At 41.3% G+C, this 27,504-nt stretch overlaps 1 protein-coding gene across 1 annotated transcript in view; it reads left to right on the plus strand.

Moving 5' to 3' along the window:
• The window catches only part of LOC116632606, a 41,932-nt gene extending 29,708 nt beyond the window's left edge, over nt 1-12,224 (plus strand). Inside the window, exon 5 of the mRNA XM_032404556.1 lies at nt 12,197-12,224. Within this exon, the coding sequence (XP_032260447.1) occupies nt 12,197-12,224 (28 nt within the window). The remainder of the gene's footprint in view (nt 1-12,196) is intronic.
• The last annotated feature ends 15,280 nt before the right edge of the window (nt 12,225-27,504 follow it).

Here is a 27,504-nt window from a genome sequence, read left to right on the forward strand (position 1 = left end):
AATATATAAGATAGTAATAATTTAGCAGTTAAGGAATTTCAGACCAATAACCAATATTATACTATTGATGAAACACTAAAGTTGGGATAAAGCAGGTTTCCTCCTTTATTTAACCTTATAAGGGAAATTCTTTTTTTTTTTAAGATTTTTTATTTATTCATTTGAGAAAGAGAGAGCTCGAGCACAAGCGGGGTGGGGGGAGGCGGTGGCAGGGTCAGCGGGAGAGGGAGGAGCACACTCCCTGCTGAGCACAGAAGCCCAATGCGGGGCTCAATCCCAGGACCCCGGGATCATGACCTGAGCCAAATGCAGCCACTTAACCAACTGAGCCACCCAGGCGCCCCAAGGGAAATTCTAGACACTGTTCAAAAACAGAATTCATATGTATAGTTAGAAGAAATTATAGATGAGGGGCGCCTGGGTGGCTCAGTCATTAAGCGTCTGCCTTCGGCTCAGGTCATGATCCCAGGGTCCTGGGATCAAGCCCCGCATTGAGCTCCCTACTCAGCGGGAAGCCTGCTTCTCCCTCCCCCACTCCCCCTGCTGTGTTCCCTCTCTCACTGTCTCTCTCTCTGTCAAATAAATAAATAAAATCTTAAAAAAAAAAAAGAAACTATAGATGAATATGAATCTGATGCCAGGTAGAGTTTTCCTAAGCAAAAAAAAAAAAAAAAAAAAGGACAAAGAACAATAAAGGCAAAAAAATAAATGAATGAAAATAATAGCTTTGACTACATAAAAATGTAAAACTTATTTATATAAAAACATAAACAATGTTAAAGGTAAATAACAAATAAATTGAAGTGACCTTCAAACATGAAAAAATGTTCACTATTCACTATTAATGAAAGAAATGCAAGTGAAAACAATGAGATAGTATTGTTCTGCCATCAAATTGCTGAAGATTTAGAATAATGAAAATACTCAGCACTGAGGGGCGCCTGGGTGGCTCAGTTGGTTAAGCGACTGCCTTCGGCTCAGGTCATGATCCTGGAGTCCCTGGATCGAGTCCCGCATCGGGCTCCCTGCTCGGCAGGGAGTCTGCTTCTCCCTCTGACCCTCCTCCCTCTTATGCTCTCTGTCTCTCATTCTCTCTCTCAAATAAATAAATAAAATCTTTAAAAAAAAAAAAAAAATACTCAGCACTGAGTAAATGCAATGAAATGGGAAGGTTTTTAAAAAGTAAATTTATTTATTTATTTATTTATTTATTTAAGTAATGTCTACCCCTAACTTTGGGCTTGAACCTATGACCCTGAGATCAAGAGTCCCATGATCTTCTTTTTTTAAGATTTTATTTATTTATTTGTCAGAGAGAGAGAGCACAACCAGCGGGAGAGGCAGAGGCAGAGGGAGAAGCAGGCTCCCTGCTGAGCAAGGAGCCCGATGTGGGACTTGATCCCAGGACCCTGGGATCATGACCTGAGCCAAAGGCAGATGCTTAACCAGGCATCCCAAGTCCCATGATCTTAAGACTGAGCCAGTTAGGTGCCAAGAAATGGGAACTTTTTAACATTATTTGTGCGAATGCCCTTTTTGGTTAGTAATTTGTATCAAAATTTAAGTATACATATCCTCTGATTCATCATTCTTCCAGTGGCATTTATCCTAGAATGGGAAAGAAATAGGGGTATGAATAAAGATGAATAGGAATGTTCAGAACAGCTTTTTATATAATATTGAAAAACTGAAACAACAAAAATCAAGAGAATAATATAAGTATATTCATAGGATACAGTAATACTAAATGATCATGAAAACTCATATTATTTTTCTCACAAAATGTTATAAGTGAAAAGAGCACTAAAAATAGTAGATAAAGTCTGATCCCAATTTTTAAAGTATACACATATTTGTAGAAAAAGAATGGAGGAATATCCACTAAAATATTTATGGTTGTTTCTTCCAGATGATGGAATTCTGAGTTATTTTTACTTTATTTTATGCTTTCCCAAATTTTTTATAATAAACACATATAATTATAAAAATCATTTTAAAAGCAAACATTTTAAGTTAAACAACAGTGTTAACAAGTTAAAGAGAATGACATTCAAATTATTTCCTAAATCTTTGCCTCTGACTCACAAGGAAATTTTGCTTCTAAGCAGATTCTGATCTGTATTAAAATAGAAGTTGGTTTAGATTTTTTGTTTCCTGAGAGAGAAAACAGAAAATAATGCAATAGGTGGCTTTTTCACCTGACAGAAACTTTATTCCATGCCAGACTACACACACACACACACACACACACACACACACACACACACACATTCCTATCCCTCAACTCTTTTGAAAAAATAATAGCAAACTCCAGATAGCGTTTGAATCACAGAGATGGTAGAGGTCATGGATACAGAAGCCCTAAACTTCCTTTTTTTTTTTTTTTTAAGATTTTATTTATTTGATAGATAGCGAGAGCAGGAACACAAGCAGGGGGAGTAGGAGAGGGAGAAGCAGGCTTCCCGCCGAGCAGGGAGCCCGATGTGGGACTCGATCCCGGGACCCCGGGATCACGACCTGAGCCGAAGGCAGACGCTTAACGACTGAGCCACCCAGGCGCCCGAAGCCCTAAACTTCCTTAAGGATGTCCCTAACAATAATTCTAATTCTGAAGCTGCCACCTCTTGTCAATGCTTGGATGTTGTGCAATGCTTTGGACAAAAATACCCTTATCTGTTCAGTGATGATCAACTCATGGAATTATTATCAGAGATCTATCCAGGATACATTAGACTCCTAGTAATAAAGAAATAGAAGGTGTAGGAGAGGAAAAGCTTTTCCTCAACCCTCTTAGGGTCACTGACTGGGCCTGAATATTAAACTAACAAAGACAGATTAACAGGAGAAAAGTGTCAAATTTATTTATTTATTTTATTTTTAAAGATTTATTTATTTATTTATTTATTTGACACAGAGAGAGAGAGAGCATAAGCAGGGGGAGTGGCAGGCAGAGGGAGAGGGAGAAGCAGGCTCCCCGCTGAGCAGGGAGCCCAATGCAGGGCTCCATCCCACGACCCTGAGATCATGACCTGAGCCGAAGGCAGACGCTTAACCGACTGAGCCACCCACGTGCCCCCAAATTTACTTAATATAAGTTTTACATGACATGGGAGTCTTCATAAGGAAATGAAGAACTGAAGAAGCACAATTAAGCTTGAGACTTTACACTAGGTCTGATGAAGAGTAGAAAGTCATGGAAAACTGATAGAACAAATAGGGTCTGAGCTAAGGCTAGTAAACTGGGGAGAAGTTAGCAAGGCCTATTTGGACTCCTCTCAGCATCCCTCCATCTTCAGAGATTTCCTCTGAGTGTAGGTAGGGCACTTCTCACAAGAGGGTCCTATGACCTGCTTCAGAGGAGCAGAGGAAGTCGGAGAGTCCTTCCTGCACCTGCTGTTTCTCAAATTCTTTCAGCTCAAAATATTGAATATGCCCAAGAACCATATTTGGCGGTAGCATGTTCTGAAACCTATGAGAGGGATATAGGAGGGCCCCTGGTATCTTGATTGTCACTGGTGCCAAATCCATAACCAAGTTTTTTTTGGTCTGTAGTGACAATGTCAGAGTAAGGTTCACAACTGTCATTTTGGGGGGAAATCTCTTCTCAGATTATATCTAACGTACTTCTTTTTAGTTTTACCATATGAAATTATGGTGATATTGTAAGTGATATGTCAGTTTTTTAAAAGTTCTTATTTGTCGGGGAACCTGGGTGGCTTAGTTGGTTAAGCAGCTGCCTTCAGCTTAGGTCATGATCCCAGGGACCTGGGATCGAGCCCCACTTCCAGCTCCCTGCTCAGTGGAGAGCCTTCTCCCTCTCCTTCTACCTGCCACTTTGCCTACTTGTGCTTTCTCTCCCTCTGTCAAATAAATAAATAAAATCTTTAAAAAAAAAGTTCTTATTTGTCAAAAAAAATTGACAATTCTGTGCCAATTGTCTCTTACCACCTCCATTTTTCTTTGGAAATCTGAAACTAAGAGGTCTGAACACCGTTGATCTCATCAAACTTCCTTTTTTTTTTTTTTTTTTAAAGATTTTATTTATTTATTTGACAGGAGAGACACAGCAAGAGAGGGAACACAAGCAGGGGGAGTGGGAGAGGGAGAAGCAGGCTTCCCACTGAGCAGGGAGCCCGATGCGGAGCTGGATCCCAGGACCCTGAGATCATGACCTGAGCCGAAGGCAGATGCTTAACGACTGAGCCACCCAGGCGCCCCAAGCTTCCTTATTTCTATGAATGAAAAAACTGAGGTTCAGAAGGGAATGGAGATTTGCTCAAGGTTTTGTAGTGACAATGGAGATTATTTCTTTCACCTCGTGATCACACAATAAGGAGTCTTCAAGGGCTCATCCTTCCGAATTGGAAAACATTCAGGAAATTCCTTGTAAGCCTCTTTGGGACAACTTCCACTTTTTTTTTTTTTTTTTAAGATTTTATTTATTTATTTATTTAATTGACAGAGAGAGAGAGAGACAGTGTGAGAGGGAACACAAGCAGGGGGAGTGGGAGAGGGAGAAGCAGGCTTCTGGCCGAGCGGGGAGCCTGATGCGGGGCTCGATCCCAGGACCCTGGGATCATGACCTGAGCTGAAGGCAGACGCTTAACCAACTGAGCCACCCGGGCAACTTCCACTTTTCAACTGACCATAGGAAAACCAGAACTCACCATCACTTTGAATGTCTTGTTAAAGGAAATCAGAGGGGCTCCTGGATGGCTCAGTCAGTTAAGCGTCTGCCTTCCATTCAGGTCATAATCTCAGGGTCCTGGGATGGAGCCCCACATTCAGGCTCCCTGCTCATTGGGGAGCCTGCTTCTCCCTCTTCCTCCGCCTGCCGCTCCCACTGCTTGAGCTCTCTCTCACATAAATAAAATCTTTGAAAGGAAAAAAAAAAAGGAAATCAGAGCCCAGCAGTTTAGTCAGTATAAACAGATTTTATTCAGGAACAATTACAACAGGGGAAAAGAAACCTCAGTGTAGAACTGAACACAGTTCCAAATACAGCATGATGAACTGGGGTTTATAGGTAGAGGGCTGAGTGGGGGTCAGTGGATGGAAGATTACTAAGGGGAACCATCAGGGGTAAGGAGGGATTCTGGCTAGACCGACCTAATACAATTTTTGTTAAGGGCAGGCCTGAGTGATCAAGGGTGGGGGATTCTCTCTAAAATGACTTAGCAGAATCCTTGCTAAAATTGGGTGTTGCAGAGACAGACACAGAAGCCCAAAGGCAAGGCCTAGTTGGGAAGAGGGTTCAGAGGAACCTAAATAAAGTTTGGTCAAGGAGAGCGTCTTTGTCAGTCTCTCATTCAGAAGAACAAAGATGCTACCAAGGAATGAAGGCCTGGTAATAAGTTACTTCAGTAAATGGGAGCACCAAAAAAAAAAAAAGTTATTTCAGAAAAATATCTGCCCTCCTTTCCCGTCCCCCCCACAAAAGTAAATTATTATTATTATTTTTTTAAATGTTTTATTTATTTATTCATGAGAGTCAGAGAGAGAGAGAGAGAGAGAGGCAGAGGCAGAGGGAGAAGCAGGCTCCCCGCCTAGCAGGGAGCCCGATGCGGGACTTGATCCCAGGACCCTGGGACCATGGCCTGAGCTGAAGGCAGACGCTTAACCATCTGAGCCACCCAGGCGTCCCAAATTATTATTTTTTTTGAGATATTTATTTGAGAGAGAAAGAGAGAGAAGAGAGCATGAGCGGGGTCGGGGGGAGAGGGAGAAGCAGACTCCCTGATGAGCAGGAAGCCCAACGATGTTGGGCTTGATCCCAGGACCCTGGGATCATGACCTGAGCTGAAGGCAGATGCTTAACTGACTGAGCTACCCAGGTGCCCCAAAAGTAAATTAAATTTAAATTTCAAAATATACTCAACACAAAGGTCAAAATACCTCCAAATTAGCATAAAATAGCTAACTTTTATAAAAATATTATGTAAAAAAAATATATATATAATGTATATATTTATCATTATTTCTAATTAGTCTATGTAGATCTCTAGCCCTGGGTTCAAGTCTTCTACTTAAAACCTGCATTATGAATAACTCCCTCTGAGCCTGTTTCCTCATCTATAAAAAGGGTATAATTAGATTGCCATTGTATATTTCACAGCATAGTTGTGAATGTAGGGTAAGGAAGTATAGATAGAGCAGTGCCTGGGTGGCTCAGTCGTTAAGCGTCTGCCTTCGGCTCGGGTCATGGTCCCGGGGTCCTGGGATCGAGTCCCCCATCGGGCTCGCCCTGCTCTTGGTTTCAGCTCAGGTCATGATCTCAGGGTCCTGAGATCCAGCCCTGCACTGGGGTCCGCACTCAGCAGGAGTCAGCTTGTCCTTCTCCCTCTCCCTCCCGCCCCCCCCCCCCCCACTCACCCTCCCCCACCCCCCGCTCTCTTAAATAAAATAAAATTAAAATTAAAAAGTATAGAAACTCTTTGTAAATTGTAAAAGGCAATATGAATGTTATAATTAAAAATGTAGACAAAAAAAATTTTTTTTCGTCATAGCAAACCATCTGTTACAATCATAATATTTATTCAAATGCAAATGAAGGCTTAAACCATCTCTCTTTTTGAGTTTAGTGATAAAATTAGATAATAGCCTTTTGGGAACAATGGCCACTCCAACAAATTTGGAAAGCAATGTGACCATTTTCATAAAATCCTCTTTTAAGTACTCTGCATTGCACAGCATGGTTTAAGCAAACCATGGGAAATTGCCTATTTTTGTAGGTCAGCATGACAGAAAATCAGCAATTCCTTTTGAATCAACTTATTCTAATGCATCAATCTACGTAGGCAAAATCCAAAAAGGATCGAAGACCCACTAAAAGTCTCAGGGGCCTCTCGTAAGTACCTCCAGTGTCTCCTGTGGCTGCACAGTGCTTCTAGGAGCTGGGTAAATTTTGCCATTCTTATCTTACCAATGAAAAAATTAAGATACAGATTTGCATGTCTATCACATAATCAGGTCAGCACAAGGCTCATTTGGTAACTTCTAAGTCCTGTTCAGGCCTTGTTGCTTAGGACGGTAGGGCAGTAGAAGTTTGTTGAATAGACTTAACTATTCTTCCCAGAGTTTCAGAAAAACATGTTCTATTGCAGGCTATTGTGAAGGTTCTGCTGGTCTTCAAGCTCATTATCATTTATCTAACCAGTTCCTTCTCAAACCAAGCTATAAACTTGAAATTCAGCTGCCTTCTTTTCCACTCTGTACTTCAAATCATCAGTCAAGTTTGTTGTTGTTTTTTAAGTAAACGCTACCCCCAACAGGGGGCTTGAACTCATGACCCTGAGATTAAGAGTCACATGCTCTACTGACTGAACTAGCCAGGCATCTCAGTCAAGTTTAATCCATTCTACTAATTCAATGTCTCTTCTAATCATTGGGTCTCTCATTCCCTAGTTCAAGTTTGCTTGAACAATTACTGTCTTCAAACTGGTCCTCCCACCTCCAGGCTTGATTTCTTACTTTCTGCTTAAAAGATCATCCTTTTTTCACTTTATATCTCCTGTAGCACCGAGGACAGGCTTTTTTTTTTTTTTTTTTAGTATTTTATTTATCCATTTGACAGAGAGAGAGAGCACAAGCAGGGGGAGTGGCAGGCAGAGGGAGAGGGAGAAGCAGGTTTCCCACAGAGCAGGGGGAGCCCGATGGGGGACTTGATCCCAGGACCCCGCGACCATAACCCGAGCCGAAGGCAGACGCTTAACCAACTGAGCCACCCAGGCGCCCCAGGACAGGCTTTTAATAAATGGTCACTGAATGTGTTGGGAAGGAAATTTTTTTCCTCTACTGTGGTAGGTACTTTGATTGGTAAATTGATAAAGACAAATTAACTGGACAAAAACTAATTACATGTATGGGGAGCCTCATTTGAATATGACACCCACAAGTAATCAAGACAGTTGAGGTTTATATGCCATCCTGAGCTAGGGAGGAGATAGGGGTCTGAGACTTCAAAAAGAAGAAAGACAATGTATAGGAAGATGGGAAGAATAAGTGTTTGGTGAACAAATGTTTGGCATGCCATACAGAGACAATAGGACACAGAGAGGAATTGGATCTCTAGGTTTTGAACTTCCCCTTATTTTACCGTATCTCGCCAGTATTCTTTGTAGTTCTCTCTGGTGATAGTTCTTTTCCTGGACCAGGCCCCCTAACTAAAATCTTTTAGCCATTTAAGAGGGAGATAAAAGGTCTTCCTGAGTCTTTTGGGCTTTGATTGACTTCAATTCAAAGTAATCCACATGCCAAAGTGGCACATTTTGGGGAGGCTTATTCTGAACCTGTTCAAATGAATGACTGGGATTAAGAATCAGGCAATGAGGAAAGGGTCATACTTGTGCAGAAGTTCTTTCAGGTCTGGTACTATACTTCAGGTCATTTAATTTTTACAACTCCTGGAGATTGATGCAGACAACAAGATTTATTACTATGAGTGTTCCTCCCTCCTTGCTCTCTAGAGAGAATTTTTCCTTCCCACTTTAATTTCTTCTCAAAATTTTTTTTTTTTTTGTAGGCTCCACACCCAGCACAGAGCCCAATGCAGGGCTGGATCTCATGACCCCGATATCAAGACCTGAGCTGAAATTAAGAGTTGGACACTTAACTGACTGAGCCACCCAGGTGCCCCAGTTTCTTCTCAACTTCGAAGAAGAATTTTCTCCTTTCCACTCTGGTTCTTAGTGTTTTGTGACACAGGATTAAGAGAAGATAGGGAGTCCTCATCAGTCCAGACTGGTGGGGAAGCAGGGTAGTATGTTGTTTTGTAGGGTCTCCTTTGTAATGGAGAATGCAAGCTAAGGGCAAATTGGGGAGAACAAGAATTTTATTTTATTTTATTTTTTTTAAAGATTTTATTTATTTATTTGAGAGAGAGAGAATGAGAGACAGAGAGCAGGAGAGGGGGAGGGTCAGAGGGAGAAGCAGACTCCCCGCTGAGCAGGGACCCCGATGCGGGACTCGATTCCGGGACTCCAGGATCATGACCTGAGCCGAAGGTAGTAGCTTAACCAACTGAGCCACCCAGGCGCCCGAGAACAAGAATTTTAAATAACATACATAATAAAGATCTAAAACGGGTTGGAGGAGGGAGAAAGAAGGTAGAAATAAACCACTCAGCAGCCTGGCTAGGGATGAGGAGGGGATTTGCAGAGGTTTGAAGAATGGTCTTTGGAGTAGCTTTGGCAGAATAAGAAAGAAGAAAAAGGAGGATTTTAAGTATTGCTGTGGGTTACAAATTTGATCTCCTTTATGTTCTTTGAAAAAAACAAGGAAGGATGGTAATTCCTCTTGAAAGAATTTGGCTACTGGACTTTGTTTCTTTCAGTGTGAAATTGAGCCACGTGGAGTCCACACTGAACAGAAAGCTAGGGCTTGGAGAGCCAACATTTTGCAAACCTCACACAAACAGTGAAGGGCTAAGTCAGAATTCGAACCCACACCTCTCCAAATACAAAGTCTGTAAGTTTTCATTCCCACATGCTACCTGTGGGTCAGAAGACATCTGTTGAGTTGCACCTCTAAAAATTCCATCAAAGGGGCTCCTGGCTGGCTCATTTGGAAGAACACATGACTCTTGATATTGGGGTTGTGAGTTTAAGCCCCACATTGGGTATAGAGATTACTAAAAAAATGAAATAAAAAAAATTCATTGGGGGTTGCCTGGGTGGCTCACTCAGTTAAGCATGTGACTCTTGATTTCAGCTTGGGTCATGATCTCAGGATCATGAGATTGAGCCCTACTGGGGCTCTGTGCTCAGTGTGGACTCTGCTTGAGATTCTCTCTCTCCCTCTCCCTGTGCCCCTTCACCTTGTGTGGAAGTGCACGGGTGCACACACTCTCTCTCCCCCCTCTAAAATAATAAATGTTTTTTTAAAAAATCCATTGAAGGGACAGCTGGGTGGCTCAGTTGGTTAAGCATCGGCCTTCAGGGACGCCTGGGTGTCTCAGTTGCTTAGGCATCTGCCTTCGGCTCAGGTCATGATCTCAGGGTCCTGGCATCAGGCTCCCTGCTCAGTGGGGAGCCTGCTTCTCCCTCTCCCTCTGCTTGTGCTCTCTCTGTCAAATAAATAAAATCTTAAAAAAAAAAAAAAGCATCAGCCTTCAGCTCAGGTCATGATCCCAACGTTCTGGGATCAAGTCCTGCACTGGGCTCCTTGCTCAGCGGGGAGTCTGCTTCTCCCTCTGCCTGGTGCCTGCTGCTCCCCCCGCTTGTACGTGCTCTCTCCTCTCTCTCTCTGACAAATAAAATCTTTAAAAAAGAAACCCATAAAAAATCCATTGAAAAAAAAAATCCATTGAAGTTGTAATAGGAAGTCTTGTTCCTAATAGTTGTTGCTCACTTACGAGCTTTCAACATGAAAATCTTATTTCAGGGATTGTGGGAAACTGGAGAGGTGATTCATTGATCCCTTTCCTTGCCCTGCTATTTTCTGGCTTTCATTTTGGGTTTCTAGCCCAGGCTTTCTGCATAAGAATACCTCTTGATTTAAAAGACCATCAGAGAAACAATAACTTTATCAAAGCTTAAACTCTCCCCAGGGATAAAAGAGGAAGCATTTCTGTGAGTATGCTCTATTTACAAGCATCATAGGCTCCCACTCTGTCTAGAGAGCGGACAGTATTTTGAATCACAAGGAAATGGAAAGATCTGAATTTAAAAGACTCTGAAGGATACATTGTTTGAAGAGTTTGGGGCACCTGGGTGGCTCAGTCAGTTAAGCATCTGCCTTTGGTGCAGGTCATGGTCCTAGGGTGCAGGGATGCACCCCTGCATCAGGCTCCCTGCTCAGTGGAGAGTCTGCTTCTGCCCCTCCCCTGCTCATGCTCTCTCTCTCAAATAAATAAAATCTTAAAAAAAGGAGTTTGGAAATATAAGAATCATTGGCATATAACCACCATAGGAAACATGGACAAGATGAAATAATAATAGTGATGAAGGTGAAGATGATGTTGATGATACCAGCCTTTACTGAGTGCTACTTGGAGCAGGCACTATGCAAAGTGCTTAACATGTATGTGGCATGATATTTTGGGATATTAAATTTTCTCTTTTCCTTCCTCTTCTCCTATTCTAATCAGGCCATTCTTTGCCTCACAGGAGGTTAAGTATCAGGACAGATAATAAAAATGTTCTAAAAGTTTCTCTGCCCTTTACTTACCTTAAGTCTTAGAAGAACTCAGAGAGTTTATGAAGTGAAGGGGTTTGGGACAGGCCACCCTCCACCCCCCAAATGTGTCACTTTGGCATGCAGAGTATTTTGAACTAAAGGCATTCAAGACCCTACTGGCCCAAGAGAAACTTATGCCCCTCCCTTAACTACATAGAAGAATCTAAATTGGAGCATCTTTCCAGAATAAGTGTTATTAACAGAAATAAAATTTATCCCAGTGACCCAGCTATATGGCAGGGCAAACATCTAATTACCAAACATCTGCTCTTCTCATCATCCTATGAAGTGCATTCCTTTCCTCTGAAGTTCCAGACCACTTAATACAGAATGACATATATATCTCATTTTGCCTGTCTTTGGAATTTCCATGTCTGTGTGGATTCCCCACACCTATGCTACTAAGCTTAATTTTCTCCTGTTAATCTGTCCCATGTCAATCTGGTTCTTAGTCCAGCTAGAAGGACCCTTAAAGGGGACAGGAATTCTTGCTCCCTGACAGAAGGTAAAAGAGGTAGATTTCTAAGAATAGCTACAGCAGTGATTCTCAAACTTTTTGGTATCAGGACCTCTCTATATTCATAGATATTACTTAGAACCAAAATGTGCTTTTGTTTATACAAGTTATATCTATCAATATTTACTAATGTAGAAATTAAAACTAAGACAAAGTTTTAAATATTCATTAAAAATAATAAAATAATGGGCACCTGGGTGGCTCAGTCGGTTAAGCATCTGCCTTTGGTTCAGGTCATGATCCCAGGGTCCTGGACTCAAGCCTCACATCAGGCTCCTTGCTCAGAGGGAAGCCTACTTCTCCCTCTGTCCTGCTGCTCCCCCTGCTTGTGTTCTCTCCCCCTCACTGACAAATAAATAAATAAAATCTTTAAAAAAAAAAATCCAGTCTTACACAGATATATGATTGGAAAAAGTATTTTAATAGACTTTTCAGATAATTTGTGGATATTCTTTCTGGGTACAACACTAAAACTCAACAAGTGTTAATTTCTTTATTGTTTAGTTGCAATGTGGAATATGAAATCAGATAAATGAACTTTTCATATATCATTACATTAAAATCTGTGTTGCACTTTGAATAGATCTTCTACCCCTTTGTGATTTTATAATGTCATCTACTGGCTATTCAGAAAATATTGGCTAACTTAGTTGTGCAGATCCTCCAAATGTTAACATCTTCCACTATATAATATCCAAAAATCGGATTTGTTATTATCACCACTGATCTCATGAGAAATGTTGTCAATGTGTTGGGAAGCTGTTAACCTCAAGATCATGGGTACAAGTTTTTCAAAATCCTTTTTTTTTTTTTAAGATTTTATTTATTTATTTAGAGCACATAAACATGGGGAGGGGTGGAGGGAGAGGGAGAGAGAATCCCAAGCTGACTCTGCACTGAGCATGGAGCCCAATGCGGGGCTTGATCTCATGACCTTGAGATCATGACCTAAGCTGAAATCAAGAGTCGGACACTCAACTGACTTAGCCACCCAAGCACCCCCAGTTTTTCAAAATTCTAAATTTTATCCTTGGTGACAAATTTTGTCTATTTATTTATTTATTTAAAAGTAGCAGGCTCACCTTGCTCATTTTCTAGAAATGTTAGCCTAATGCCCAAGTCTGAATAAAATGTTTGTCTGTCAGTAGTTCTTTTAGTGAAAATGGTGTTCCATGAAAAAAAGCAGCTAGCTTAGCTCACCATTCAATTGCTCCAGTGCGTTGTAATACTATACATATTAGAAGCACATTATATGTATATGTATTTTCTATTTCACCACAGAGTATTAAAGGGTCAAGATTTAATAAAAGTAATACCTTTTACTGCTTCAGCAAGGAAATTGTTAAGTGAAACTGGTTTGTTTTTTTACTGCAAGTGTGTGGTAGTGGAGAATGCAGTAATAGTATAGTTTGATGGTGTCTGAGAGAAAAAAACTTTCCCTATACGTACTCTTAGATTCAGTTCTTGGTAACCTGTGAATTAAACTGACAGAAGACAGGTTAGCAAGAGAAAAGACAGATTTTTATTTTTATTCAAGTAGGGACACACTGGAGTTCACAAAAAGTGTGACTCAAAGAGGTGGTCAGAATTTCGGGCTTAGGGTGCCTGGGTGGCTCAGTCGGTTAAATGTCAGCCTTCCGCTCAGGTCATGATCCCAGGGTCCTGGGATCGAGTCCCGCATCGGGCTCCCTGCTCAGCAGGAGGCCTGCTTCTCCCTCTGCCTCTCTCCCTGCTCATGCGCGCGCGCTGGCACACACTCTCTCTCTCTCAAATAAATAAATAAATAAAATCTTTAAAAATAAAAAAAAGAATTTTGGGCTTATATTCCACCTAATTAGAGAAAGAAGTGAGGGAGAAGGGCACTTACAGAAAACAACTGACTTGTAGGGGCGCCTGGGCTCAGTCAGTGGAGCGTATGACTCTTGATCTCAGGATTGTGAGTTTAAGCCCCACGTTGGGTGTACTGATTACTTAAAAATAAAATCTTTTATTTTTTTATTTTATTTTTTTTTAAAGATTTTATTTATTTATTTGACAGACAGTGATAGAGCACAAGCAGGAGGAGCAGTAGAAGGAGAGGGAGAAGCAGGCTCTGCACCGAGCAGGGAGCCCGATGCGGGACTCGATCCCGGGACTCCAGGATCATGACCTGAGCCAAAGGCAGATGCTTAACCTACTGAGGCACCCAGGCGCCCCTAAAATCTTTTATTAAAAAAAAAAAGAAACAGTGGCCTTCTTAATAAGGGGAAGGGGAGAAAGGGCACTTATGGGAAAACAAATGATCTTTTAGAAAGATAAGTGGGCCCGTAGGCGCCTGTCTGCTTAGGTGTGGTGTGGGTACCTCATCTCTAGTGATAAGAGTCAATCTTCTCTGGTTGCTCCAGGGAAGGGAGTTATGACAACTGAGTTCTTTTGGGAGGCTCTACGTTTAGGCAGATAAGGGATTTCGAGAATTCAAATGCTTTCTGTTCAAAAGAACTGTTACACCGCAGTGGCAGAGTGTGTCGATCAGCACCAGAACACCCACAGTTTCACACACCATTGTTTTTGTATTATTGGTGCAAATGCCAACATGGTGAAAAGGACAAGTAACATTTTACTATAATTATGAAAACAGTTTTGATTTCTCCAACCCCCTTAAAAGGTTTTGGGGACCCCCTGGTGTTGTGGACCCTACTTTGAGAACCACTAAGTGATGGTGTCTTAGAGAATCAGAGTGGGAAACAGGGCCTGAAAAACAGATTCCTCCAGGTAAGTGGTTAGGAGGAGGGAGGCCTACAAATCCTAGAGAAGTGCAGAAAAGCACCATCCCTTTTTGGCACCAGCATGGGGAGGCAGCAAGACTCGGGGAAAGAATAGCTATTTGGTGCACCTTCACCTTGGCAGACAAACAATAGGATACCTTGGCAAAAGATTCCTTTGCTTCCAGAATGGTGTAGGCACTTCAGAGTGCTGACGATGAGAATAACACGTCGTCATGTGTGTGGACTGATGGCTACTGATCAAAAAGGAAACACATTAAAAAAAAAAAAAAGGAAACACATACACAAAGCATACACTGAGGACTGAGCACTTCATGGGATTCTTGGTATAACCCCATGGATGGGCAAGGGAAAGCTCCCAGAATGATGATCTTGGCAGCATGGGAGCCAGATCAGATATCAAGTAGAATTATAAATATTTTAAAAATATTACTTTTTTGGGAGGTGCCTGGGTAGCTCAGTCAGTTAAGCAGCTGATTCCTGATTTTGGCTCAGGTCAGGATCCCAGAGTTCTGGGAGCCTGCTTCTCCTTCTTCCACTGCCCCTCCCTCTGCTTGTACTTTCTCTCTCAAATGAATAAATAAAATCTAAAAAAATAAAATAAAATATTACCTTTTTTTTTTTAAGTAGGCTCCACACCCAGCATGGAGCCCAACACAGGGCTTGAACTCACGACCCTGGGATCAAGACCTGAGCTGAGATCAAGAGTCAGATGCTTAACCGACTGAGCCACACAAGTGCCCCTTAAAATACTACTTTCTATAACTGAATTTGTAGGCCTAAGTTTACTGACCCTATATGCATCATCTTGTTTAATATGACAACCTTATGAGGTAGATATTATCATCATTCCCATTTTATAGATGGAGAAGCTGAGAGGATAGATGATTTACTTTATGCACAGCTAGTAAATGGCAGAACCAGGATTAGAACTATCTTTGAAACTTTGTGCTTTTAGTTGGCACACTCTCTCTGTTGATTTAGTATAGATAATTTCCCTATTTGCACTCTCTCCATTCATGTATTAACATCCCTGGTCATGGGATCAGAGAGAGAGAAGGTAAGACGTTTGGTTGACTTGTATTTTTCCCAGTTGTTTGCCCTATTTGCAGTTGTTTGTGGGCTATTACAACCCTGGCAAGAAGTGACCTGGCAGATCTTAGATTACTCAGTCTAAAACAATCCCTGGAAGGGATGGTAAATGAAAATGGTTAAGTGCTGATACATTTGTGGTGAGTCTGCCCAGGAAGCCCACACAACTACAGGTGGTGTAAGGCTCACTTCCCTGCTCTCTGAGCCTCACACCTAAAAGGAAGGCTGATGACTGGGATATGGAGGCTTGGAAAGCTCTAAGGAAGGGGTGATCAGACCCTGCAAACAGTGTCAAGGAAGCAGCCCCATCAAAATGAAGCAAATGTGCCTCCTATCTGGCATTCCTTAATTTTATTATTATTATTTTTTTAAAGAATCTTATTTATTTATTTATTTATTTATTTATTTATTTATTTAAGATTTTATTTATTTATTTGACAGAGACAGCAAGAGAGGGAACACATGCAGGGGAAGTGGTAGAGGGAGAAGCAGGCTTCCCGCGGAGCAGGGAGCACGGAGCCCGATGCGGGGCTGGATCCCAGGACCCTGGGACCATGACCTGAGCCAAAGGCAGACGCTTAACGACTGAGCCACCCAGGCGCCCCTTATTTATTTTTATTTTGAGAGAGAGAGAGCACACGAGCACATGCACTAGTGCAGGGGGTGGGGGAGGGGCAGAGGGAAAGAAAGAATCTTAAGCAGGCTCCACACCCAGCATGGAGCCCAATGTGGGGCTCAATCTCAGGATCCTGAGATCATGACCTGAGCTGAAATCAAGAGTCAGATTCTCAACCGACTGAGCCACTCAGCCACCCCTGGTATTCCTTCAATTATAGAAACATAGTACCTCTAACTGGCATATTCAAAATATCCCAAGGCACTCCAGAACATGAATATTGTGATTTTAAAACATGTCTGGGTGGCTCAGTTGGATGAGCGACTGCCTTCGGCTCAGGTCATGATCCTGGAATCCCGGGATCAAGTCTCGCATCAGGCTCCCTGCTCAGCAGGGGGTCTGCTTCTCCCTCTGACCCTCCCCCCCTCATGCTCTCTCTCTCTCTCATTCTCTCTCTCAAATAAATAAATAAAATCTTTAAAAAAACAAACAAAAAACATGTCTACAAAGCAAATTCTTTGACGCTCTTCCCATTAAGAACTGTTTTGTTTTTTTTTTTTTTAAGATTTTATTTATTTATTCATGAGAGACAGAGAGAGAGAGGCAGAGGGAGAACCAGACTTCCCGCGGAGCAGGGAGCCTGATGCGGGACTTGATCCCAGGACTCTGGGATCATGACTTGAGCCGAAGGCAGACGCTTAACCATCTGAGCCACCCAGGCGCCCAAGAACTGGGTTTTAATCCCTCTCTCTGCAATATAGGCTGGCCTTAGTGATTGGCCTCTATGGAACTGAGTGTGGCAGAGTGATGGCTAAGTTAAAAAAGTCAATTCAGCTTCTTGAACCATCTGATTAGTTTTTGTCTGTTTTTTGTTACCTTTATTTTTCAGAATACCATTTATACCAAGGGTAGTAAGAAAGTTGATCCTTGGGGGGCGCCTGGGTGGCTCAGTCATTGGGCATCTGCCTTTGGCTCGGGTAGTGATCCTGGGGTCCTGGGATCAAGCCCCGCATCGGGCTCCCTGCTCAGCGGGGAGCCTGCTTCTCCCTCTCCCACTCCCCCTGCTTGTGTTCCCTCTCTCGCTGTGTCTCTGTCAAATAAATAAATAAAATCTTTATTAAAAAAAAAAAAAGAAAGTTGATCGTTGGGAAAGAAAAAAAAAAAACCTACATTCCCTAATCAAAATCTAACAGATTTGGGGAATATTGTGAATTATCTATAGCTAGTCAGGAGGCTTGAGAGAGAAAACATCTGGGGGAACCTCCTCCCTCTGACTCTCCAGTGTGTATACAGACTCAGCACCTCAGAAATACAGGCTATCCTGACTTAAATAATAAAGGCAGCAATGTGAGACCTCCAGATGAGGATTCCAACTGGTTTTCCTGTTACCTGAATTAATAACACTGTTCAAAAACAAGATCCGGGCTGGGATTCTCGCTGCCCTCAAACAACAGATCCAAAAAAGTTGGGCTGAGAGGGTGGACAGTGGTCCAGTACCTTCTTTGAGGTTAGAGCAAAGGGGCCTGGCCCATCACCCTGGCTCAGTGGCACCTCCTATCGTGGGGCTTTACCTGGCAGCTTCCAGGATCTGACGTGGGGCAAGAGCTAGCTGCTTCTACTGAGCTCTCCTCCTTCATCCCATCTGCCCTGTTGTGAACTACGAGTTGAGTTGTGTCTTCCCTAGCGTTTGAATGCCATTCACTACTCTCTATAGACACCAGCCTGGTTGCTGCTGGGCCCTGGCTTGTGTCCATTGGCAGCTGGGGGACAGAGCATGAGCCTCTTCCCCTGATGGTAACATTTATTTATTTATTATTATTATTTTTTAAAGATTTTATTTATTTATTAGGGAGAGAGAGAGGAAGCACAAGCAGGGGGAGTGGCAGGCAGAGGGAGAAGCGGGCTCCTTGCTGAGCAGGGAGCACAATGTGGGACTCCATCCCAGGACCATGGGATCATGACCTGAGCCAAAGGCAGACGCTTAACCAACTGAGCCACCCAGGCGCCCCTGATGGTAACATTTAAATCAACAGCGTTCCCAGGGACCAGTGAGCACATTTAAATAATAAAAATAATTGTTATCATTCTATACATAGCCGATGATAAAAACGTCCTGGGACAGAAAAAAAAAATGATGCCTTAGAAATGAGAAGATATATTTAAAAGATACATTTAAAAACAAAAAGGAAAAACTTCTCCAGTAATCCCCAGTCCCCACGTCTAAATTCTCTCAGTGGCTAGCCAGCAGGCAGATGAAGAAATTAGAAGACACCAGAGTCATCATCGGACCTAACTGTCCTCCTTTCTCTAAGAAACAGAGATCCAGAAGGATCTTCTCACTTGGTTACCCATGCCTTGAAAAACATCTAAATATCTACACTAAGGAGTGCATGTATTGGGGTGTGTGTATTGTGATTTATAAAGCACCATGGAAACATTCTCATTTCCAGGCGTGAGGATTACACTGATTTTACTCAAATACAGAAGCTTGGGGCTTAATGCACTAATGTTTCTTCTTGGGGGTTCAGTAGCCTGAATGACTAACAGGGACTCAAAAGCTGCCATCAAAAGGCAGAATTTTATTAAACGCAGATTCAAATCTGAGATTCTTGATTTCAACATTAGGAAGCCCAATTATGTTTTCAAAAAAATTTTTTTGTTCATCAGTATTTTATTATTATTATTATTTTTTTAAAGATTTTATTTATTTGTCAGAGAGAGAGAGCACAAGCAGGGGGGATCAGAGGCAGAGGGAGAAGCAGGCTCCCTGCTGAGCAAGGAGCCCGATGTGGGACTCGATCCCAGGACTCTGGGATCATGACCTGAGCCGAAGGCAGACGCTTAACTGACTGAGCCACCCAGGCATCCCTTATTATTATTTTTTAGAGATTTTATTTATTTATTTGAGAGAGAGAGAGAGAGCAAGAAAGCATGAGCGGGGGAGAGAGGCAGATGGAGAGGGAGAGACAGACTTCCCCACTGAGCAGGGAGCCTGATGCGGGGCTGATCCCAGGACCTTGGGATCATGACCTGAGCCGAAGGCAGACGCTTAACTGACTGAGCCACCCAGGTGCCCTTGTTCATGAGTATTTTAAATGATAAACTTCATGCTCATGTAAGAAAATTTAACAATGAAGAAGGATATAAAGTGGCTTCCTGATATAAGGGTTTTCAGCCCTTAATCACCATTAACAGTTTCTTGTATATTATTCGACAAAATTCTAATGCTTATATAAAAGGACACACACATGCTTCAACAAATATAAAAAATGTGTACAAATAAATGTATTTATATTAATATGTATAAACTATAAAATCATAATTAGGAGCATAATATGCAGTCTATTCTGTAAACTTTTTTTATTTAATTATAAATTAATTGTGTGTGTTGGGCATTTTCACACATTAGTACAATTGATCTGCTACATTATAAAAAAGTTTCATATTATTCCAATATTTGTATTACTCTGCTTTAACCAGAACCTTAGCAATGGACATTTATGTTGCTCATAGTTTTTTGTTTTTGTTTTTTTAAATTGGTATCACTTAACTGGCCTCTAATATGTTGCATCAATTGATACTCCTACCAATGGCATATGTGTGTGCCTGTTTTGAACCCCTATTGTCACTGAAGATTATCAAAAGTTTTCTAAATAGATTTGAGGATCTAAGCCAGTCCTTTTGGTAGAAATGTATATATGGGGGAAATTCATGAAGTCAGCACATTTATCTAAGTAAACAAAATATAGATTCCAGGTCAATGTAAGAGTAAAGAATAGAGGAGTCACTGATTTGTGATTCTCTGCTTTATTTTCCTAAGATTTGGGACTTATAAAGCCTTTTCTCATTACAATTCTCCAAGCGTTGAACAGGTTTATAGTCTAGACAGTGATGTTGCTCTGTAGACTATGCTAGGCCTCTGTTTCCAGCTTCCCGGATACTTGTAGTTAACAACCCAAAAGTTTAAGGCTGTGCTGGTAGTTGGAGACTCTAATCAATGTTTAACCATGTTTTTGTATTTTGAAAATACATTCAGACACCCAATTTGGGAGGCCAGAAACACATTTCCTCTCTACTATAGTGATCTGGGGCGTACTCACTAGTGATACGGGGCGTATCCACCGCATCTTCCCCAGAAACTTGGATCTTGGCAAGAAGCCACTTCACCTTACATACTACCCTTGACTGAATGAAAGACCAGCTGAGAAGCACAACTACTAAATGGAAGAAGGGGGAAGAGGACTGGGAGGGATGGCGGGGAGGGAGTGATGGTAGGTAAAAATCCCTCTTGGCTATGGAGGAAAGGCAGAGGGTTTCGGTTCCCTTGTGGGAGGCAAAGATGGTGTGCAGCACCAGGAAGAGGCTCAAAATAGTGATCTTGGCAGGGCATGCCAGACTTCTGGATTGATTATAAAAGCTTCCAGCTTATGAAGTCTCCAATGTCTTTTTTCAGCCAGCAACTGGAATGCCAAAGGCAAGGCATTTTTCCAGTAACTTGATATACTTCCTATCAACTAGCAGTTCCTTCGGACTTCTTGAGTAAGGAAGCAAAGAGTTCTCTCCTATGTTGAGGGAAAGAAACCTGTTTCTTGGAAATAGCTCTGTCATATTTCACGAGAAATACCAGCACAGCCTCACCGGTTACACTTCACAGGGCTCTGATGATGTCCCACATTCTCAGAAGGAAAAGACAAGTAAACACAAGTCTGCTTCAGCATTCTGGATGTCTGGGCGCACAAAGTGTAGTGTGTTTACTCTCATCTCCGTACGTACCACAGTATTTGTTTCTGGCACTGAGAAACAGCATTCAATGAACCCAGAAACGCTTGGGTTTTATACAACACTGTTTTTTGTTTGTGTTTATTGTTTGTTTGTTTTTTAAAATAAATCCTTACTTTACTTTAAAATGTCTATCAGGGGCGCCTGGATGGCTCAGTCATTAAGCGTCTGCCTTCGGCTCAGGTCATGATCCCGGGGTCCTGGGATCAAGCCCCATATCGGGCTCCCTGCTCCATGGGAAGCCTGCTTCTCCTTCTCCCTCTCCCCCTGCTTGTGTTCCCTCTCTCGCTGTGTCTCTCCCTGTCAAATAAATAAATAAAATCTTTAAAAAAATAAACAAAATGTCTATCATGGGGCACTTGGGTGGCTCAGTTGGTTAAGTGTCTGTCTGCCTTTGGCTCGGGTCATGATCCCAGGGTGCTGGGATAGAGCCCCGCATCGGGCTCCCTGCTCCGTGGGGAGCTTGCTTCTCCCTCTGCCTGCAGCTCCCCCTGCTTGTGCTCTCTGTCAAATAAATAAAATCTTTAAAAAAAATAAAATTAAAATGTCTGCAACTGGTTTTCAAAATTTAAAATCACAACTTTCTGTTGCAGGTTTTTTAAAAAATAAATTAAAGCCAAGTACTAAAGAAATTCAGATGATTATCAAATATTTGCCCTCCAAAAAAATGCTAGGCAGAGTTAATTTTACTGAGTTCTTCAAGGCATTCTTGGCAACTATTTTATGCAAATTGTTCTAGAAAGTAAAAAAGTTCAGAAATGGTCAAGCTCATTTTTGAAGGCTAAGATCTTTTTAAAAATGTGTTCATTCATTTATTTACTTTTTTAAAATTGAGAATTAACTGGCATATAACATTATATTAGTTTCAGGTGTACAACATAATGCTTGATATTTGTGAATATTGTGAAATGATCACCACAGTAAGTCTACTTAACATTTGTCACCTTACATAGTTACAATTTTTTTTTTCTGGTGATGAGGACTTTTAAGAAGCCTAAAATATTGGGGCGGCTAGCTGGCTCTGTCAGTAGACATGCAAATCTTGATGTCAGGGTTGTGAGTTCAAGTCCTATGTTGGGTGTGGAGCCTACTTAAAATAGTAATAAACAAACAAATAAGAAGGCTAAAATCTTGATTAAAAACAAGATAAGGAGGGGCACCTGGGTGGCTCAGTCGTTGCATCTGCCTTCGGCTCAGGTCATGATCCCAGGGTCCTGGGATCGAGCCCCACATCGGGCTCCCTGCTCCGCGGGAAGCCTGCTTCTCCCTCTCCCACTCCCTCTGCATGTGTTCCCTCTCTCACTGTGTCTCTCTCTGTCGAATAAATAAATAAAATCTTTAAAAAAAAAAAAAACAAGATAAGGACAATACATGAAAATTATTGGCCCTAAATACTTATGGATGTGAATACACACACACACAAAATGCTAAATCAAGTACTAGCTAAACAATTAACAAGGTATTAAAAAAAAGTCATACATCAAAATCAAGTAGTTTATCCTAGAAAAGCCAAACTGGTTCAAAAATAGAAAATCTACCACATTAAGGAACTAAAAGAGAAAAATCATTATCTCGATTGAGAAAAAAAAATTGGATAAATCTTAGGTGCCTATTTATGATTATTTTTTTAAAGCAAGAACTCAGCATACGTGGAGTAGAAGGAAGCTTAATTTGATAAAGATTTTATACCAACTTTGGGTACATCTCTTAAAGATTGGAAACAAATCCTTCTAATTTAACATAGTGCTTGTAGGGGAAGACAAATAATTTTCCCTCTGTCCTTCTGAGTTCTTAGCTGAGATCCCTATAATAAAAACACAAATTAACACCACAAGAGAAGAACAAACAGAAGTTAACATGTATACCTCATGTGTACATGGGAGATACCCAGGGAAAAATGAGTAATGCCCTGATGTGTCTTAGAATTCAGGAATAAATACCAGTTTAATAGGGGAAGAGGAGGGGGGGAATGTAGGCCTCTTAGGGGAGAATAAATGATATGTAGGAAAGATAAATGGGCACTTAGAAGAATAGATTATATATGATATGACAGTTCGTGACACAGTCTTTCTGGGTATGGTTTTGACTTCTAGTCTCCTCTCCTTTGATAAAAGTCAGTCTTCCTTGGTTGATGAAACTCTCAGGGAGGGGATTTATGTCAACTGAGCTCCTTTTGGAGGCTCTGTCTTAAGCAGATAAGGGGAGTTCCCTGAATTTGCTGTTTTTCAAGAGCCTACAGCTCAAAATAACTAATACACCAAAGTGGCATATTTTGGGTTGGCATGTCCTGAACTCCTACAGTCATATTTTGGAATGGCATTATTCTGCTAGCCTTCATGCTATGAGGAAGAAAAAAGTTATAGCAGTTTATTTTAGCAGGTTCCACATATAATAAAATTTCCCTGAAGATGATTTATAAAGTGCTGAAAACATGAAAAAGGAAAAAACTGTTGTAGACTTCTGTCATTTTTTTTGGTTATCCAGTTTGCAACTCTTCTTCCTATGTGGTAGAAATCCTTTACTGTATACCATGTAGGTGAGATGCAATGCTCTCTTTCCACAATGGAAGCTTAGGTGGAGACATCTTCCCTCTTCTTGAACTGTAGCATTTCAGCAGCTAGAGTGAGGTATCTGATCTTGGCCTGGCAAAGAGATGCTCCTGCTGAGACTCTACTCTAGACAGATGGCACGGATGTTTCCATTGAGCTAGCTGTGGTAGAGTTCAATGGGGGCAGTGCCCTGCAGCTTCCTACCTTTTTTTTTTTTAAAGTAATCTCTAAACCCAATGTGGGATTCACACTTACAACCCTGAGATCAAGAATTGCATGCTTTATTGACTGAGCCAGCCAGGTTCCCTACAGCTTCCTACTTCTTGGTCTTCCAGAGCTGCCTTGATTCCTGCACATTTTCTAAGTTTGGTGTTCTGTCCCCATTGACTTGTTGAACCCATGAGAGCTTTCAATGAATTCTCCTTTTTCTTTTCAACTTAAGATACACCTTGCTTTCTACCACCTAGAAGAAATTCTACTAATATTATATTCTATTTCTTTACAGATTTTTGCTTTGCATTTTTTATATAATTAAGATCAAGCTCTATACATTTTTTTTTAAAGATTTTATTCATTTATTTGACAGAGAGACACAGCGAGAGAGGGAACATAAGCAGGGGGAGCGGGAGTGGGAGAACCAGGCTTCCTGCCAAACAGGGAGCCCGATGCGGGGCTCGATCCCAGAACCCTGGGATCATGACCTGAGCCAAAGGCAGACGCTTAACGACTGAGCCACCCAGGCGCCCCGAGCTCTATACATTTTTCTATTTGTTTATCTAGCTCAACATGCACAAATACATCATTTTAAATACCAGGCAAATAAATTTTAAAGTTTATGTAATTATTCTATAGTATTTATACCATAATTTCCTTACCCATAATCCTATTGGATATTTGAGTTTGTTCCAAAATGTTCAGGTTATTATAAATAATTCTTCAAATAAATCATTGTGTATGTTTTTCTCTGTTTTTTTTAATATGTCCTTATGATAAATTCCCAAGAGAATTATTATACCCAACAGTAGGAGTCCTAGTATTAAGCTTGTGTCCAATGAATACAAAAATGCATGACAAGGGGCGCCTGGGTGGCTCAGTCGTTAAGCGTCTGCCTTCGGCTCAGGTCATGATCCCAGGGTCCTGGGATCGAGCCCCGCATCGGGCTCCCTGCTCCGCGGGAAGCCTGCTTCTCCCTCTCACACTCCCCTTGCTTGTGTTCCCTCTCTCGCTGCCTCTCTCTCTGTCAAATAAATAAATAAAATCTTTAAAAAAAAAAAAAATGCATGACAAGTACAGAGAATGGAGAAAGGCACTGGCCATTATAATCATCAAAAAATTTATTGAGCACCAATTAGATATATGGCCTCATTGGTCACTAAGTCATGACCCCTGCCTTACAAGCAAGTCAAACATTTCTCACCATCTAACTTGCAAATGAGATCTACCAGTAAATAATCTACAAAAATGAAGAGAGTGCAATGTGTAAACAGGACACTGCACTAGAATGTGCTGTGATAGAAGACATAGAATATTAGCTCTAGAAGGAACTATAATAACTTTATGGTGTAAGTAAATGAAAGTAAAAAAATAAAATTTATGTTTTTAAAGCTGTATAATTACAAAGGTTTGAACAAATAGATAAATGCACCTAAGTACTTTAGGTCAAGATAAACTTTCAAAGAAATTTTTTCTGGCTATAGATGTATTCAACATAATTCCCTCCAACCTAAGCTGGCTGTCCAAATTCACAACCATATTGCCTCTAAAGGGGAATTTGGTTGCTAAACCAGCAATGTGACCCAGCAATTTGTCTATAGCTTCCCGCAGTTGAGTCTTGCAGGCCACTTGCCCTCCAGACCTTTCAGCAGGCCTATCAGTGTCAGGATGGCTGGAACACCAGGTGGCAGGCATGATCCCAGGGGGCAGATGGTGGTAATCATGGAAATACTGGCTACTTTTGTTGGTAATGCATCAGGAGAAAAGATGTCAGGCAAACTGTTCCTTCAGTAGCCTCATGACTTGAGAAACTACATGACCCTCATGACACGAAGGGCGCATGTTCTTGTCTGACAGCTTGGGGTGCTTTGGCATGTCGATATCCTTCTTGGCCACCATCACTCCCTCCTTAAAAAGGAGTTTATAAATCAAAACAGTATGGTACTGGCACAAAAACAGACACATAGATCAATGGAACAGAACAGAGAGCCCAGAAATAAACACACACTTATACGGTCAATTAATCTATGATAAAAGAGGCAAGACTATGCAATGGGGAAAAGATAGTTTCTTCAACAAATGGTGCTGGGAAAACTGGACAGTGGCATGCAAAAGAATGAAATTGGACCATTTTCTTACACCATATACAAAAATGAACTCAAAATAGATTAAAGACCCAAGTGTGAGACCTGAAACCATAAAAATCTTAGAACATAGGAAGTAATTTCTTTGACAGCAACCATGGAAACATTTTTGTAGGTAGGTCTCCTGAGGTAAGGGTAACAAAAACAAAATTAAACTACTGGAACTATACCAAAATAAAAAGCTTCTGCACAGTAAAGGAAATGATCAACAAAAACAACAAGGCAACCTACTGAATGGGAGAAGATATTTGCAAATGACATATTCAGTACTGTATATCCAACATATATAAAGATTTATACAACTCAGCACCAAAAACCAAATAATCCAGTTAAAAATGGGCAAGGGAGCCTGGATGGCTCAGTCAGTTAAGCATCTGACTCTTGATTCCAGCTCAGGTCATGAGCTCAGGGTCATGAAACAGAGCTCCGTGCGTCAGGCTCTGCATTCAGTGTGCGAATCTGCTCAAGATTCTCTCTCTCTTCCTCTCCCTCTACCCTTCCCCCTGCTCACTGGCATGCTCTCTCTCTCTCTAATTAAAAAATGGGCAGAGGATATGAATGGACATTTTTCCAGAGAAGACACACAGATGGCCATGAGACACATGAAAAGATGCTCATTACTTATCATGAGGGAAAAGCAAATAAGAACCATAATGAGACAGCACCTCACACCTGTCAGAATGGCTAAAATAAAAAAGACAAGAAATAACAAGTGTTGGTGAGGTATGGAAAAAAAGGAACACTTGTACACTGTTCATGGGAATGTAAATTGGTGCAGCCACTGTGGAAAACAATATGGAGGTTCCTCAAAAAATTCAAAATAGAAGTACCATATGATACAGTAATCCTACTATTGGGTATTTACCCAAAGAAAACAAAAACACTAATTCAAAAAGATATATGCACCCCTATGCTTACTGCAGGATTACTTATAATAACCAAGATATGGAAGCAACCCAAGTAACCACTGATAGATGAATGGATAAAGAAGTGGTACACACACACACACACACATACACACACACACACTGGAATATTAGTCATAAAAAAGAATGAGATCTTGCTATTTGCAGCAATATGAATGGCGCTATAGAGTATAATGCTAAGCAAAATAAGTCAGTCAGAGAAAGGAACACCATATGATTTCCCTCATATGTAGGATTTAAGAAACAAGACAAAGAAAAAGACCAAAAAAATCCCACAAAAAACCGGACTCTTAAATATAGAGAACAAATATTATTTGTGGTGGTTGCCAGAGGAGAGGTGGGTGGGGGATGGGTGAAATAGGTGAGGTTTTTGAGAGTACACATGTCCTTTTTTTTTTTAAGTTTACTTAAAACTTAAGTAATCTCTATACGCACTGTGGGGCTCAAACTCATGACTCCACGATCAAGTGCCACAGGCTCTTCCAACTGAGCCAGCGAGGTGCTCCTTCAAGATTTATTTATTTATTTTTTAAGTGGGCTTCACACCCAGTGTGAACTCACGACCCTGAGATCAAGACCTGAGCTGAAATCAAGAGTCAGATTCTTGGGGCGCCTGGGTGGCTCAGTCGTTAAGCGTCTGCCTTCGGCTCAGGTCATGATCCCAGGGTCCTGGGATCGAGCCCCGCATCGGGCTCCCTGCTCCGCGGGAAGCCTACTTCTCCCTCTCCCAC

This window comes from Phoca vitulina, unplaced genomic scaffold, assembly GCF_004348235.1.
Source record: "Phoca vitulina isolate PV1807 unplaced genomic scaffold, GSC_HSeal_1.0 scaffold7, whole genome shotgun sequence".
Taxonomy (NCBI): Eukaryota; Metazoa; Chordata; class Mammalia; order Carnivora; family Phocidae; genus Phoca; species Phoca vitulina.